The sequence below is a fragment of the Electrophorus electricus genome, chromosome 6, assembly GCF_013358815.1.
Source record: "Electrophorus electricus isolate fEleEle1 chromosome 6, fEleEle1.pri, whole genome shotgun sequence".
Taxonomy (NCBI): domain Eukaryota; kingdom Metazoa; phylum Chordata; class Actinopteri; order Gymnotiformes; family Gymnotidae; genus Electrophorus; species Electrophorus electricus.
The window spans coordinates 21,207,034-21,224,533 of record NC_049540.1 but is presented as its reverse complement, the minus strand read 5'-3'; the positions used below and the strand labels follow the sequence as shown (position 1 = coordinate 21,224,533).

General features: G+C 50.2%; 1 protein-coding gene across 1 annotated transcript in view; it reads left to right on the top strand.

Annotated features, from left to right (window-relative positions):
• nrg2a (neuregulin 2a) overlaps window positions 1–10,651 on the top strand; it is a 62,155-nt gene extending 51,504 nt beyond the window's left edge. Inside the window, 9 exon segments of the mRNA XM_035526994.1 lie at window positions 860–918; window positions 4,858–4,881; window positions 7,288–7,390; window positions 7,619–7,736; window positions 7,845–7,975; window positions 8,431–8,655; window positions 9,553–9,859; window positions 9,861–9,895; window positions 9,897–10,651. Coding sequence (XP_035382887.1) covers window positions 860–918; window positions 4,858–4,881; window positions 7,288–7,390; window positions 7,619–7,736; window positions 7,845–7,975; window positions 8,431–8,655; window positions 9,553–9,859; window positions 9,861–9,895; window positions 9,897–10,236 — 1,342 coding nt within the window. The 3' untranslated portion in view covers window positions 10,237–10,651.
• The last annotated feature ends 6,849 nt before the right edge of the window (window positions 10,652–17,500 follow it).

The window sequence follows — 17,500 nt, the reverse complement described above, 5'->3', positions numbered from 1 at the left end:
CGTGTGTGTGTGCATGTGTGCGCACGTGTGTGTGTGCGCGTGCATGTGTGTATGTGTGTGTGCGCGCGTGCGTGTACGTGTGTGCGTGCGCGTGTACGTGCGTGTGTGTATGCGTGTGTGTGCGCGTGTGTGCGTGTATGCGTGTGCGCGCGTGCGTGTATGTGTGTGTGTGTGCGTGCGCGCGCGTGTGTGTGCATGTGTGTATGCGTGTGTGCGCGTGCGTGTGTGCGTGCGTATGTGTGTGTATGCGTGTGCGCGCGCGTGTGTGCGCGTGCGTGTGTGTGTATGCGTGTGTGTATGTATGCGTGTGTATGCGTGTGTGTGCGTGTGTATGCGTGCGTGTGTGTATGCGTGTGTGTATGCGTGTGTGCGTGCGTGTGTGTGCGTGTGTGTGTGTGTGTGTGTGTGTATGTATGCGTGTGTGTGTGTGTGTGTGTGTCTGTGTCTGTATTTGTCATCTTGTCCCCCTCTCCTCTCCCCAGATGTCCGCGCGGATACTTCGGGCCGCGGTGTTTGCAGCCTGAGCCCCTGAGGCTGCACATGCCCAAACCTAATGAAAGTATGTCCACACAGAGGACAGGCGTCCCACCGTCTCCGCCGCCTCCCTCGCTCTCCTGGGCGTGGCCCGGGTCTGGCCCCGCCCAAGACCCGCCCTCGCGCAGGCGCCGTGGTGCCGACGGCGGGACGCCTCCGGTGTCTGTAGTGCTGCTCTTGTTCTAATTTCGTGTTCTCTCTGCTTTCTCTCCCCCCCCCCACTCTTCTTTCTGTGGCGTTTCTCCTCTCTTCATCATGTCCCTCTCCTCGTTTTCCTCCTTCTATTTTCTTCCCTCCTTCCTGTGGGTTTGTTTCCTCCCATCAGGTGTCCAAATGACTTTACTGGCGATCGCTGTCAAACCTACGTTATGGCCAGTTTCTACCGTACGTTCATTTCTTCTCGCTGTCCGTCTGCGCTGCATGTCGGAGCTCCTGCTTGTCCTCTAACAGTGGATGCTGTGCTACGTCCTGACATCAAACATCCTGTCCCCCAGATCACTGACCCACGCCGCCTCCATGCTGTGTCTCCTAACGCAGGAGTTTTTGTTCAAAGCGTCTAAAATTGTGTCATCGGTTAGCGTCATCAGTCATGTGCATGATTAGTGTGACTGCATGTGTTTGGTAATGAAGAGGGCCCTTTTCTAAGACCCGCTATTACTAGGTGTGGCTGATTGGTGCACCATATGCTGTGCCAGATAGTTCATTTGTAACCCTGAGTTTGCACCATTGCGCCGCCTAAAAATACATTTAATACAATTAATAACAAATACTAACCACAAATATATTCTGTGCCAAAAATCCCGATGCCTAATATTTAATACAAATATTGGAGTTAATGTTTTAGCGTGGTAAAATAATCAAGCAATTAATTATTGTTTTGATTATGCACTGTGACATGTGCATTGTGCCATTAACAATACCATATTAACAGCAGACAGTAATACAGTTTTGGCAGACAGTCACCTGAGTTAAAACAGTATCAACAACCCCAGAAAACCGAACGTGCATAGCTGGAACTTACTGCACCTATGTGTAACAACGTTCTATAGTTCCTCCATTGTCACGAGTTTAGGCATGAATACTGGACAAAAATGGTCTTGTTAGTCTGAGCAAACATACCAGTGTGTCTGGTGCCATCCCACACACCCACTAAGCGTAGCGGTGGCTCTAATTGGTGGCAATTATGCGTGATCCATAAGCAAAAGACTTTTCCTTAGCGATCGGAAATTGCATTTGAAATGATCGTGGCGGCTCTTCTTTTTTTTTTTTTTCTTTTTTTTTTTTGCGCCGCACTCGCTAAGCTCGGCAGTCATGTGGCAATTCCGACAAGACGCTGCCAGTGTTAGTCGGAAGACTGGCGCCGGGTCCCTCGAGGCCTCGCGCGCTTGATGGATTCCAACTCGCAGATTAGGAGAGGTTTTTTTTACAAAGTCGTCTTCTCATAACATTTTTCATAGTTTCATTCAGGGTATTTTACATACAGCACAACACTGCGGTGCCTGCGATCACAAGTGTGTGTGGCACAAATGTTTATTCACTCCCTAACTCCCCTCTTCAGGGGCGCCCTCGATGTTGCCCCCTAGATCCTCCCCATAATTACACTGTGATGTTAAATATCTCCTCTTCCCTGGGGCAACGGGCTGTGACCCCGCATACTGACATCTCTACCGCATACGTCCATAAACCACGGAACCACCTGGGCCACGCTCAGCGCCGAACCGCATCGTCGTCGCCGTGCCCGCACCGTTTACATTTCCGCACGACCATTTCCGCATGAAAGGGCAGCAGATAAAATCACAGGGGGATAAGCGTATACAAGCCCCCCACCCCCCTGTGAGGATGAGCACCTAAACCTGGTTCAAAACACATTTCCTCTCCAAATAAAAGAATAAAGGCAGGATAATTTATGGCACGCTGTAAAGGAGGCCCTCGGAAATGGCACACATGAAAAGTATAATTTGCCACGAGGCCTGTTATCATGTCGTGTAATGTCATGACGTGGGACTTGTAACAGCAGAACGCTTGCCTTTGTTGGGACGGCCTGTCAAGTCCATGCTCGTCGGAGATGTGTGGAGCGGTGCTCCGAGCCCCATCAGTGGCTCTCGGTTCTGCGGCTGACGGGCGTTGGGCCTCTGACCGGTAGCGCCGTTTAGCCCGGGAGGCGTGGGTAGGATGCCTCACGGCAGGTAGGGCCCCTCGCCCTCTGAGCTGGGACGGTGCCGATGCCTCGAGCACATCGGATTCCGTGCATGGAGCATGACATTTCAAACTATGCAATCCGACAGTTTGCCGAACCTGCTGTATGGGTAATTGAGTTATTATGTCAGTGGCGTAAGTACAGCAGTGGCACTGAGGCAATAGCGCTCCGTCTCCACGGGAGATCCGACTAATGCAATGGAATACGCAGAGGCTCGTCCCGACGTGATGTCACTTCCTCGCTAAGGGCCCGTCTCTCCGTCTGGAACGCTGGCCCCCTCCTACCCGCTGCTGCCGCACTTTTTTTTTTTAGCGCCCATCTGCCGATCAGGGCCGCGTCGTCGCTCTAAACGGCGCGAGTCCGAGACGGCCCCGACACCACCGACGGAGATGAGGGCCGAGGAGGAGAGTGCTACCTGCCAACCATACAGCCCGGCACTGCCTTCACGGCGGGGCCGTCCAGCGGAAAGCGTGAGCGAGCGGTAGCAGCGCAGGCCGGATGTGCAACATTAGCACCCCTCTCCAGTGGATCAGAGAAAAGCTCTCTCAGCCAATCACTGTTGTTATGGGTTTAGGGACTTAACACAGCTACAAATGACTTACAACAGACCATCGTTATCACTGATTAGAAGCCTTAATACAGGTGTGTAGGTATACTGATACAACCAACATGCGTAGCGTGGTGGAAACTCTACAGCACAGGTATAAAGGCTTCTCTGCTGTTAAACACAGGAATAGGTCAGCCTGACACACACAAACACACACACGCACAGGCATGAAGTGAACTTCCTAAGACAGGTTTATTATAAACACAGGCTATGTGTTATGAACACAGAACAGAGACCTGTTTGGGGCGTGAGTACTGAACACCATTGCATAAGTCACAGAGTTCACAGCCATTTAAAGGGGAGACGTAAAAATAAGAATTTCGCATAGATGGGTGTATGGATTCCTATATATATATATATATATATATATATATATATATATATATATATATATATATATATATATATATATATATATATATATATGTATATGTATATATGTATATATGTATATATATATATATATATATATGTATATATATATATATATATATAAAACTAAGATATTCATGATGTTTATGTTGTGCTAGTGTATATTGTGCCCATACATACTGCCCAGAACCCCTGCAATGTAAAATCCAGCTATGCAGATCTAGCACTTACTGAAAAATTTAGCAATAACGCCAAACCACAAAGAACACTGAGCCAAATGGTACGTAAACCTGGCCGGTGACGTCACATTGTGCTGCCATCAACTGTGCAGAGCATGAGCTCACTAACTGATGTCGCAGCGTGTAATGCACTGAGAATACACCGCAATTAACTTGATTAACTCTAAAATGTTAGTCACATTGTTCATGTGTGTAATTCTGCGCCTCATCTGTAACTGTGCCCCAAAGGTAAGATTTGTTTGTTTTTTGATTTGTTGTTTTTTTTTTTTTTGTTTTTTTTAATTGTCAAATGAGTTGAAAATGTTCATCTACTTGTATTGCTGGATTCTTCTTGCACTTCTATACAGGCTTATCGCTCCGTTCTCAGTGAGACATTAACCCTTGGCTCAGAGAGAATATGTTCTCTCTAACAGCTCTATCTATTAGCGTTCCGCCTAAAAACTCGTAAACCCTAAAAACTAACCAGACTGCGTTAAAACAAAAAAACAAAACAAAACAAGAATGCTTAACCAATAACTGCCGAAACCCCATCACCCCAGCGTGTGTGGTGATCATAACTCCTCTCCTGGCCCGTTCTGCTACCAGTTCCACCAGAAAAGCGTTCTAGTCTGTCGGGAAGCGGGCGGCGCGCCCGCCCGCCTGCCTGCCCCTGCACGCTCGTCCCGTGTGCTGTTGACACAACTCACTCGTGCTTATGCGCGCGCACGCAGCTGTGACCTTGTTCCTCCACCCGACTCACCCACGCGTAACGTCTCCAGCCTTCTCACGCCACTCGCGCAGTGCAAACGTGAGCCTCCGAGCGTGTTGGGATGTCTCTCGCTTAAACCTTGTGTCTTATTATAATTTTGATTTCTTTGTTTCGTTGTTTCGTCTTTGCTCTCCGACTCTCGGCCCTTCTGTCACGGCAGAGTCTCTCGGGATTGAATTTATGGGTACGGACCTATTCTTCCTCTGCATTTGCCGCCACGTCCGTCGTTTCTCTCCGATGGACTCGAACGCAATCGAATGCATCGATTGGCTGATCAACCTGTCAGTCAGCACCTGCTCCGGAGAGTGCAGCCCACCCCTCTGTCCTGGCTGCCGCATGAGACTGAGTATCTGCAGCCCTCGGGCCCTTTGCGACCCCACACGTTTGTGCTCGCCGCTCCGGAAGTGCACTTGTACAACCCCCCCCCCCCCCCCCCCCCCCCCCACCAAATTCCTTGTTGCAAATCAATTTTAAGTACCAAATCTGGCATGCTTGATAAACACCTCAACAGGCGAGTTTTGCAAAACAGGTAACAACCGAAGCTGTGTTCCTTTGTGGTTTGTTGCACGTCAGGTTTAACGTTAGCAGCTGCGTGCGCTGATCGCTTTGGCTCGCCTTCTGAGAGGTTAGCATGTCATAGGGGGATTTGCGTAGTCTTCCGCCGCCTGTTATTTACCTATTAGTAAACATCGCTGGTGGGTAGCTTCAAGTGAATTTGTTTGTGTACACTAGAGTAGTGTTAACAGTGCTGAGAGTGTAATTATGTCCCACCTGGCAAGTTCAGACCCAAGCCGTGTGACCTGCTTGTTGTCCGCCCTCGCACCCTCACGCATGTGCGCTCACCAACACGCCTCCCCCGTTTGATTACGCTATGAGGCGTCTCGCTTGTTTACCAGACACCAGATCAAATCATGGCTGCTGAATTATACCAGAATCTTCCAGTGCTTTGACGTCGGATCTGAGTGCGGGGACTCTGGCAGGGGTCGAACGTGCGCTCGGCTGAACGGGGGGGTGGGGGTGGGGGGGGGGGGGGGGGGGGGCAAGCTCCCCAGATCTCGGAAACATTTGGATAAAAGTTGGACGAGTGCTGCAGATACGCTGATCTTCTCCCTTCTTCCAAATCTTGCTGTCTGTGCTCTCTGTGCTGATCTCCTCTCCTATCTCCTCCTCCTGTAGCGTTGGCTCTGCCCTCTCCCCGTCTCCTTCATGCGCTCCTATTGTCCTTCAGCCTTCTCTCCCTGTCTGCGCACCTCCTCTCTGCTGCTCTTTCCCTGCACCCCCGAGACTCCCGACGCTGACTCCTGCTGTAGCTCAAAATTGGACACCGCATGCTGTTTTTGTTTTACTGTCCCTGATCTTGTTTTCAGCCTTTCAGACTTCAAACCCTCCCTTCTCCTGTTGTAAATAGCATGCCAGACTCTGTTAGTGCGTAGAGTTGTTAGTTCTTTATGGCCTTTCTAGATTTGCCTGTTTTCTTGTGTACCGGGCTCTGTTTTCCTTTGAAAATGGCCTGTTTGAGGCCAGGCGAAAACGCCGAGCGGAGCGCGAGGGATGTACGCTCGGCTCGTGTCCTGCACCGCTGAGCCCTGGAGTCCTCTCTCCAGATATACCTTCACCTGCTCTGTAATGCGGAGCACCTCCCAGCTGAGCAGTATTAGATATATACTACATGAGTTATTAGATATATACTACATGAGTTATTAGATATATACTACATGAGTTATTAGATATATACTACATGAAGTGCCCCTAACTATTCTGATGAGCTCCATGTGACTGTTTAAAGACTGTTTAAGGTTTCCAAGGAAAACATTGACTGAAATAAATTATACGCTGTTGTTTTGTAAATCAATTTCAAATTTCTTTTATATTGTTTGCAACATTGAGCATGCTTTATGGATGCCTGATTTTCCTTTTAAAATGCTCTAAATATAATTTGGAAATAGCTGTAAATTAGCCTTACTAGCTAGAGCCCTGACCTGCCACTTTGATTGCATATAGCCTATTATGTAATGTCTGTTAATCTGGAATGATTCACACAGTCAGCTGTAGTATTCTCATTGGCTGTTGCATAAAGCAGGCTACAGATTGGTCAGAATCCGAAATTCCCCATAGTGGGCGAAAGTGTCTGTGGAATCAGGGAGGCAGGTTCATCGGGACCTACAGGGATTCCCTTTAGCGCAGGCACAACCCCCACCACCTAACCCCTGCATCCATGGCAACCATGGCGTTAGGGCTCACACGAGCACTTTCCACTGCTGGCGCGGCCCATTAGAGAGCTGAGGGGTAGGCCCAGACATGTTCCACTGCTGTAATAAAGCCTCATCTCCATGCAGGCCTAATGAGAGCAGGAGATGTGCCCCCAAGGCGAGGGGTTTCAGCAGCAGAAGAGCTTGAGGAACTTTGGCAGCAGGCCTAGGGATTGTGCCCCCCCGGCTGCGGTGGAAGGTGTTTAGGAGCACTCTGGATGTGGGGAGAGGAGGTGGCAGCAATACACTGCAGAGGAGAGGCTCACATTCTCTGGTTGTGTGTGTACGCACGTATGTGTGTGTGTGTGTGCGCGTGAATGTGCGTGGCTGGCGTCACGCAGAGGCGGAGGAGCTCTATCAGAAGAGAGTGCTGACAATCACAGGCATCTGCGTGGCTCTGCTGGTGGTGGGCATCGTATGCGTGGTGGCCTACTGCAAAACCAAGTGAGTACAGGGCAGCACCCGTACCGCCAGTGCACTTCGATAGTCATGGCAGGCAGGCCTGAGTGGTGCAGTGCCCCAGGGTAGCCCTGCTCCGGTACGCCACTGTGAGTGTGTGTGTGTGTGTGTGTGTGTGTGCCTGCCTACTACTTAGTGGGTGCTGTGACTGTTTGTATCTGAGCTTGAAAGCATGCTCCTGCCTTACTGGAGTCGTCCCCCCCCCCCCCACAGGAAACAGAGGAAGAAGATGCACGGCCACCTGAGACAGAACATGTGCATGGATCACCCCAACCGCAGCCTGGCCAACGGGCCAAACCACCCGGGCCCTGGACCCGAGGAGATCCCCATGGTAGATGTATGTCCCTCTCACACTCCAGGTGACACCTTGTTCTTTACAGGTTGCCTCTCCTATCTGATAGTGTGTGCGTGTGTGCGTGTGCGTGTGTGTGTGGTGCAGTACATTTCGAAGAATGTCCCCGCCACGGAGAGGGTGATCCGGCATGGGGAAGAGGCAGCGTTCTCCGGCGGCAGCCGCCAGTCTTCCAGATCCCACAACTCTTCCACCCGAGCACACTCCTCCACCCACAGGTGTGTCATTAGGTTCGTCTGTGTGTGTGTGTGTGTGTGTGTGTGTGTGTGTGCGCGCTGCATGCCGTTGACCCCTGCTTAACATGAACAGAGGTCATGCTCCATTTGCCCTCTGCCTTAGCCCTACGTCTGTTTTGCGCTCACTCAACATTCTTTCCTCTCCGCTCCTCCCAGTGTAGGTCGGACCTGGATTTTTAGCCAGAATTCCTCTAGCAGACTCCAAGCAACTTGGTGTGTTTTGCTGTATTCAGGAAATGTGCAGTATTAATATGATCGGGAGGGAGGAGGGAAGCACTGGGCTCAGAGACAGAGAGGCCTCTGTGATTTAAAACACCTGTGTCAGGGAAAAACTAGCAGAAGAACAGATTTACGTACACCTCATGCGTATGGCTTAAACATCTCATTATTCTACCCCCTCTCTTTCTCTCCCCCTCAACCCCCTGCCCCCGAGGCAGACACGAGGAGAGGACGTGGAGTCTGGAGCGGACGGACAGCGTGCTGTCCGACTGTCCCTCGGGCATGCTCTCGTCCTCCGTGGGGACCAGTAAGTGCAGCAGCCCGGCGTGTATGGAGGAGAGAGCCCGCCGGGCCGGTCGCTGTGGCTGCCCGCCTCCCCACCGGCCGCCGTTGCAGTACGGCGACTCCTTCGACTCGATCGGAGACTCTCCGCACAGTGACAGGTGTGCCACTCCTCCTCCTCATCCTCCTCCTTCAGCCATGGCACTGGTACGCATGCGAGCCGGTCACTTTAAGGGCCACAGTGAGACAGGAGCTGACCCACGGGCAAATGGGTTTCCCATCATCCCTGGCCCTGACGCTGAGTTTATACCGTGAGGGGTTCATTAAGTCAACAAGACCTGAACAACACATTATCTCAGGAGGGAGGCAAGGCAGGTCTCCTGTGCATGTTTTCTCTCTCTCTCTCTCTCTCTCTCTCTCTCTCTCTCTCTCTCTCTATTGCTGTCTGGCCCTAGGCCCCCTGCCCAGCTGTGACAGGCTGGGCCAGTGTGAATTTATCTGCTCAAACTGATCTGTGGCCATTGCTCTCAGTCTCTCTTTACACCTGACGCAGCCGAGGCCACGTGATAAGGCCAGATAAGAGAAATAGGATGCCTGCCTCCTCCTGTCCTGCCAAGACCGAAGGAAATTTCCCTTTTGAGCTGGGGGGAGGCGGGGGGGGGGGTTTAGTTCATGACCCAGGGTGGCGTGACCCAGACAGTCTGCGCGTGTTCTGCCATCTCTGCACTGAGCCTCACGTGAGCGGCCCATGCTGGAGCGTCTCTGTCTCCACTCCCGCATTCGAAGCTCCGAGTGTGCTCGCAGTGCCGTGGCCGAGGAGGGAACCGCACCGCTTACACTGCAGAGTAACAAACGCTGCACAAATTTAAACCAGGCAAGCATCAGCAGCCATGTTGATGCAATGAGCGCACCACACACTTCCCACCCTAACAGGCTCGTCTGCGGGTGACGTGCGTGTTTGGGGCATTGCGCTTCTTCTGTTGTGTCCTCGTGAAAACGATCGATTCATACAGGATGCGACTATTCCGCGTGACCGTCAGTCTGTCTTTCCACGGCAGGTACGTGTCGGCCCTGACCACGCCTGCCCGCCTGTCCCCGGTGGACTTCCATTACTCACTGCCCCCCCAGGTGCCTACCTTCCAGATCACGTCTCCCAACGCCAGCCATGCCGTCTCGCTGCCGCCGGCGGCACGCCTGCCGTACTCGCGCGAGGACGAGCCGCCCCTGCTGCTGCGTCGCTACCAGGTGCCCCTGCACGAGGCCCAACGCCACGAGCCCTACCGCCAGCAGCAGCCCGGCGCCCCGCGACCCGGACGGCCCCCCGCTCCCGCCTCCAGCCTGCCCTCCAGCCCACACCGCCCGGCCCCAGGATGACGAGTATGAGAGCACGCAGGAGTACCCCCCCCGCCCTGGCACAACCAAAGAGGAGCGGCCGCCGCTGGCGCCGGGCTCGGCTGGACGGGCACGTGGCCCCGCGCGGCTACAGGCCGCCCCGGGACTACGGCTCGCGCAGCTGCCTCTCGGACAGCGACTCCCAGGAGGAGGACGAGGAGGATGGCGAGAGCACGCCCTTCCTCAGCATGCAGAACATGAGCACCCCCGAGCCGGTCACCGTCTACAGGGCCGCCGGGCCGGCCGACACGCGGACTTCCCAAGGAGCGGGTGGGCGGCACACGGCACGCTCCGCTGCCCAGAGCAGACAGACGCTGGCGCGCTCCAAACATGACACCGCTGGCCACTAGACAGACAGCTGCTCACCTGTCCCCCAAAAAACAACCCTGTATACACCTGCAACTATAAGAAATATTTTTATTTTATATAACTAACAGATATTCTAAACAAATGAAATATTTATTTTCATTTTAGCAAAAAGTTGTCTACTAGTTAACAGCAAAGACTTTTTTTATAGGGAAAACTCTATTTATATTTACATTTTGATTTACAGCATAAAAAAGACGTGCCGATTTTTTCACAACTTAAAGAAATAGAGTAATATTGTGGTGCCTTTTGCCGTTGCCAGAGGGCCAGTGGAGTTTTTTGTAGCCTTTCTTATACAGATGCTTCATTTTTATACACATTTACTCTTTTGTTTTCTCTTTTGGGGCTTGTGTTCCCTTGCATTTCTCCAGGTTGTGTTCTCTTGGGAGCTGACCCCCTCCACCCCCCACCCCCACCCCCGTTGAGCTGTGACATTGCCCTCTGCCCCACCCGCCCCCCCACGTCCTCCACATCACGCAATATAAACCACTCTCACTTAAGGTGTATGTTTACAAGAATATTACTCACACAGATGTCCAGTGATTATGTTGCTTTTCTAACAGGAACTCGTTGACAAATGCGGTGGGGATGGGGGATTATTTTTTTTTCCCTTCAGCATGGGAGGGAAGGTGGGTTTGGGTTTGGGTTTGGGTTGGGTTGGGTTGGGGGGGAGGGGCCAAGGAGCAGGCACGGCTCCGAGAGTTATGCCGCTGCCGTCCAGACTAACGTGCATCGCTTCGACTTTCCCCGGTGAGACTGCTGGTCTGCGATTACGGCCTCGCGCCTTCGGGATCGTGTTCTTGGGACGCGAAGAGACAGGAACTGCTCCCAGACCAGCTGTCTCGCCGCGAGACGCTCGGCAGATGCGGAGGCTTTGGGTGGGTGCTCACAGCTGCCTTGATTCCCTTTGGGTCCCTACAGGGTACGGTCTGTTACTAGGGAGCCTTCTCAGTCCAAAGGCTATAGTGGTTACGCCGCAGGGAGGCCCGTGGGCCGGCCTCACAGAAGGCCATGCTGACCTTGGCTGTCGGTGGTAATGGCTCATACCAGATAGCAGAAGTGAACGCGATGTCACCTCCCACACCAAACCCCCCATCCCGCCCCCCCCCCCCCCCCCCCCCCCCCCCCCACCCCCCCCCCCCCACCAGCCTCGCCTGCTCTCTCTCTCTCCACCCCTCCCTCCCCTCATCCTCCCTCCATCCAGCGATCTGTTTCGCCTGACGGAAAGTGAAAGTGAGAGAGGGACCGAAGGCACAGCGTCTCAGGACTCCGCCCACCCCCGAGCTGACCCCGCCCACCCCCGAGCTGACCCCGCCCTCCCTGCTTGGTGGAGCGGGAGAGAGAAGGAGACCCTCGCTGCAAGCTAATGGCTGCGTGCAGCTCACCCTCTCTTTCCCACACACACAGGGCAAGGGAGGGCCGAGCACCTCACACACCACACACGCGAACACCACAAGACGAATAGCTGTGAAACTTCCGAGGGGTCATAAAAATGGCAAAATATGCAAACTTTATATTTTTTGCTCCTGTTCAGTGACATTTCTTTTCTGAAAGAACAATAGTGCATTGTATGAAAACTGTGATACCTGTCGTGTGTTTTAGTTCCCCTTTCTAATCAGTGAGACAACCGAACAGTGCAGATTAGCATTATAGCTAAATTTATTATTATTATTATTATAGAACGTTATATCAGCATTATTTTTCATATGCAATTATGATACCAAGCCATGGCTGTGTCTCTGTCATTTTGAAGCCGTCACCGTTGCGTGTTCACCAACGGCCCTTGGTTTGGGTCCAGGGAAGTTGAGCTGGCAGGCCGATTGAGTTCTGCGTGGGCGCAGGATCTCTCCCCTCCCAGTCAGAACGTGCCGCTCTCAGCAGGGTCCCCAGTGTGGCTCAGAGAGTAGAAATCTTCTGTAAATGGTTGCTTTCAGTTGGTTGCCATGTGCTAGAAATGGCCACTGTCAGGATCACCACGCCTTCTCCTTCGGTAAGGTACATCACTAAGACCTCAAATCTGAACGCATTTAACAGGGATGGAGCACACCATTGGCACAGATAAATGAATGCCAGACCCAGGCCAGGGAGGAGCGCCGATGACCATAACAGAACGACATGTTTCTCCCATCGAGAGTGACACCGTGACGAGTTGTAATTATTCTAGTTGAAAAAAAAGGGAAAACTACACAAGGTAGATCCTAAAATGTTTCAGCTGCTGTGGCGTGGCAGCACGAAGGAGTAGAGATTTCCTAAACCAAGAGGTTTTTCTTTTTTCTTCACACCCCGAAGACCAGAAGATCTCCTCTTTGTTCTCAGCCCTGGTGTTTTTGGGTCTTATTCATATGTTCGAGAAATGCGAAACCAGACAGTGCTTCTCTAGTTAGCTGAAATGTGATCCCCCCCCCCCCCCCCCCGAGTCCCTCGAGATTCTGACACTTTTGTTTCTGCCGTTCTTCCTCTTGAGTTTGCTCCTCGCTTGAGAAGTTTGAACGCCTCTCCTCTGCATGTCCTTGTGGTCGAGGTTAAATGGGTGCATGGTAAACGCAGCAGATGAGTTTCTTTTCCTCCGAGTCAGTGAAAGTGTATTTCATTTAATATTCAGCAATAAAAAAGAAGAATCTTTCCCTCATGTCCATTCTTGAAATATGCTAGAAAAAAAAAAGAAATACATGCAGATTGTCATAGATTGTAAAATAATAAAAATTGAAAACAACGAACCCACGTCTTCACATGAAACAAATAATAAATCCTTCATATCATTTGAACCTTATGTGCACATATATCTGCTACCGTGGTGTGTGGCTTTTGTCGAAGTGATGGGGTCTCGAATTTTACAGGTATTCCCCACCATCATCTTGTTTTCACAGTGTGTGAGTGACAGCAGTAACAAAGGAGAATGGCCCTTCGTGCTTTGTCATTCCCAGTGGTGCGAATGTGTGACGGTTTGTCTCGCAAGGGCCAAGGAATGCAACAGGATGCCCCATGATGCATCACGCCGGCCCTGCGCTGCACCTGGCACTGTAGGCCACTCCGGGGTCGGTTAGCGAAGCTCACGAAGGTACAAGCAAGAACAAGGACCTGCAGAGGAACGCCACTGTGGGTGTGGGAGGGCCTGGAAAAGATGACGTCATAAACACGTGCCCCGGAACGCCGATGGCGTGAATAGATCAGTGAGCACTAAAGCCTGTGCATGTAAAAGCCATCTATGTCCCATTTCCCTCCAAGTGCTCGTTGGGCTGTGACAACCTTGCGTGAGCGCGTGGGAGACTGAGGCGGCGGAGACAGATGCAGGAGAGAAAAGGTCAGGAAGTGTGTGTATGTCGGGGGGTGGGGTACCTCCAGCTGCACACATCTGAGCTGTTGTTTCAAAGAGGCAACTCTTCCTGTCTCACAAGACATTTCCAAGACGTCCATCTGGCTCTCAGCGTCCACTACGCTTTCCGTTCCCCTCGGTGACCCTGATCAGCTATCAGTTTTTATGCTTTTTACTTCCCTTTGGTAAATGCTGACTTGCCTCAACATGAGGCATGTGCCTCAGTCAGAGCCCCACTGCATCCGGTGACCCGCTTAGCGGTCATTAGATATCATTCTCAATCATTGCATCCAAAAAGGACTTTAAAATACACCAGTAACACACACAATAAAAATACAACACCAGTAATGTTGATTTACTTATTGAGAAAAGGTGAAAACCCAACATTGAACTTTTAAACAGAAGACCTGGATGTCACTTTGCATGGACCTATAGAGGAGTTTGCAGATACTGAGTGTTCTCACCTCAGCGAACCGCTCCGTTCACAAAGCCGCTTTACACCTGTAGTGTGCCTTATTTTTCCATCATTACTGCACTGGCGGGCGCATGCGATACAAGGGTAGCTTGCCGTTTCATTTGACACAATCATTGACACAGTGTCCCCTTCAGAGTTGTAGATGTAGCTCTGGATGCGACGCAGAACCTGGACGTTGATAGCTGAACGAAGCTCTACGTCAGTCTCATATTGCAGTCTTACTCACGTTACTGTGGCAATCTACCAAGACTCAAGGATCTCCAGACATGCTGGCTGCACATAGTTTTTCTGACAAGTAATTAGGCCAAATATTCTAGTGCTGAGAAAATGGGCTCGTTGAGAATGTGATGACAGATATATATGAAGACCCTGAGACGAAGCTCTGTTTTCTGACCCAACTAAGAGTCTTTAAAAGTAACAACCCTGATGTAAATAAAATGGCCCTAACCTCAGCACATGGTCAAAGTGTGGTTTTGTGTCAGTGCATCCTTGTGTGTGTGATTACAATCACTCCCTTGAGGGCGGTAATATTGTGTTTTGTCAGGAATACCCTGAGTTGATTCAGCATCGCTGATTTCCCCAAGCGTGCCATGATTTGCTCTTGGATTCCTTAATACTAGTCCGTTGTACCCGAGTGATTGGCAGAATACGCTTTCATCCAGCCGCATGCAGCGTATGGCAGCTTGCCAGAAAACTGAAATATGATTGTAGATTTCACGTGGAAGTTTTGCTTGGAAGTGACTCCCCACGTTATATCTGTGCTGGACCGCATTGCAGAACTAAAGGCACCGTAGCAACTAGCACCTGGGTAACAGCAGGCAGAACTTAAGAAACATGCTGTCATGTCTTTTCACCAGGAGGCTCGTGTTCTTTCCCAAATAAGACCTGCAGTCCGGCTAAAGGCTGATATGGAGCTGTCTTAGGTCGCTCAGAGATGTAGTGCTGCTACAAATGTTTGCAAAGCCTTGTTGGAAGCAGTACGGACAAACGAACGAACCAACGATGAAGCGAACAAACAGACAGACAGACAGACAGACAGACAGACAGACAGACAGACAGACAGACAGACAGACAGACAGACAGACAGACAGACAGACAGACAGACAGACAGATAGATAGATAGATAGATAGATAGATAGATAGATAGATAGATAGACTTTCAAGGCATTCAGATTATTAAGAATAGATGGTGTGGGCACCATCATTTACATTTAAGGCATTTGGCAGATGCTCTTATCCAGAGCAGTTTGCAAAAGTGCTTTGTCATTTACTCACGGAATAAATGTAGTCAACCAGCTCTAGCAAAACTGTAAATCATGGCGCTTGAGTAACCATGGCATACTTTAACACAGTTACGGTTCTGCTAGAAAGTGCTGAGACATGGTTCTAAAAAAGATATACAGTTTATAGATCGAGCATGTTTGAAAGAGGCCGTTCTGGTATTCCGCTGTGCACCAGTGTGGTAACAATTCCATCGGATACTATAAATGCGCTTTACAGAAGGACTCTTATGGAGGATTTAAAGGTGATCATATTTACAGAATAGGATAAACTGTCGCGTGAGGTGTTTGTGGCACAGAGGCGGTGTTCACATCCACAGTGGCATGTTTAAATCCGCAAAAGCCAGACCTTTGTTGTGAAATCTCAGTCTGGTAGAAGCAGCGATTATTATGTCCAGCTCTACTGTGATGATGTGCCTCTAAAAGGTTCTCCAACAGTGGAAGAACCTAAAAAGAGCTCCGGTGATTCTACCCTGTGCGAGAGGTCCTGAAGGTGAGGCATTATAATCTGGGGGATAATGCCTGCACTTGAATGTGTTCTGAATGTGTTCTGATGGTGTACTGAATATGTACTGAATGTGTTCTGAGTGTGTTCTGAATGCATTCTAAATGATTCTGGACTGTTTTCCAATCTCCTGAAGAAGATTAAGTAATATTCAGTAATAAGTACTAATGAAATTATATGTGCAATATCTGTAATTTAATAAACAGTCAGTTAACAGTGACAGCACTTTGGAGCAATTTAGCCAGGATTCTTCAGGCTCTCTCTAGCTGGACAAATGATATGGCAGTTATTTCAAGTGCAATAAGTCATGTGACCGTGCATTTTGTATAAAGAAATCCATTCTTCCCCATGGGGGAATGAGGAGTTGGGGTACAGTTACATGTATTTAGCAAAACAGAGGAGCCCCCTCGCCACACACACACAGCTACTTTTCTTTGCATCAATATTAGTTAGCAGTTTGAAAGCAGTTTTACTTTAACTTTGGAAGTTCATGCATGTTTCTTGCAAAGGGCAAGAAAGACTTTTTTTTCTATTCTACAGAAACTTTGTTCAGTCACATAGAATGAGATGGTATAGTCTGCCACTTCTAGCAGTTAGCATGCTAGATATCTGGTAAAAGGAGGCTGTGAAATCAAAGAACTATATTTGTGTATTTCTGCTTACCTAGTTTTTTTTACACTACACTAATGAACCAGGTTCACATCAATTACATGACTATAGTGTTAAAGAGGGAAATGAAATAAGAACACAAACTTAATTACAGGGAAAACAGACAGGAAACTATTCATCAGTCAGGCTGCAGAAGGCTTTTCATAGCATGACCATGCATGTTAGAGCATATAAGGACATGTTTTATTTTATTGCCAGAACAAACAAATGGTTTATCACGTGAATGCATCAAACAGTCAAATGGGTCTGTCAGATACTGCACAGCCCAACATTACAAAACAACCAAGCTCGCCAACAGACCACATCAAGTCCTCAGGGATATGTCACAAAGTTTCTTGGTGATCTGAATAACCTAAGCCCAAAATATGAACCACCCACCAAGAACCAGCTCCTGATCCCCCTCCCATTGGACAGTTTTGACCTTTGGATCTGGTTATCTATCTAAGTGAGAACTTCTCTGCAAACCCGCCGCTTAGCCACCGAGTCGCCGCCAATGTCGCCCCCCACCAGCCTGGCACACCGTCCATCAAACGGACTCGCCTGCGCGGTCCTGCTCTGACCCATGGAGAGAAAGTGCGTTTGCATGCAGCCATTGAGCAAAGCGTCCGAGGCTCAGTGGGGCTAGGCTGACGGAGGCTGACGGAGGGGGTGTGGGAGGTGATGAGCGGCACCAACAGTTCCATGGGACCCTGATGAGGCGCCGTGTCCATCAGTCCAACCAGAGTTCCTATCCACATGCCCCCCCCCCCCACTGTGCCGTCCGAGCCGCATATATTACATTACATTAGTGTGGAAAATACTTACACAAATCAGGGTTGGGAGTGCTAGATGTGCTGCTTTACTGCTGAGGCTTTGAAAATGGAAGGAAGATGGCCCACTTCATAGAGACGGCCAGAAGGCTGAAACCTTTGCGATGGTTGCTACTTTAACCACTAGATGGCAGCAATCACTCCAACACTGTAAGCCTGCAGGCCAGCGCAGAACGACTTTCACCTGGACACGTATG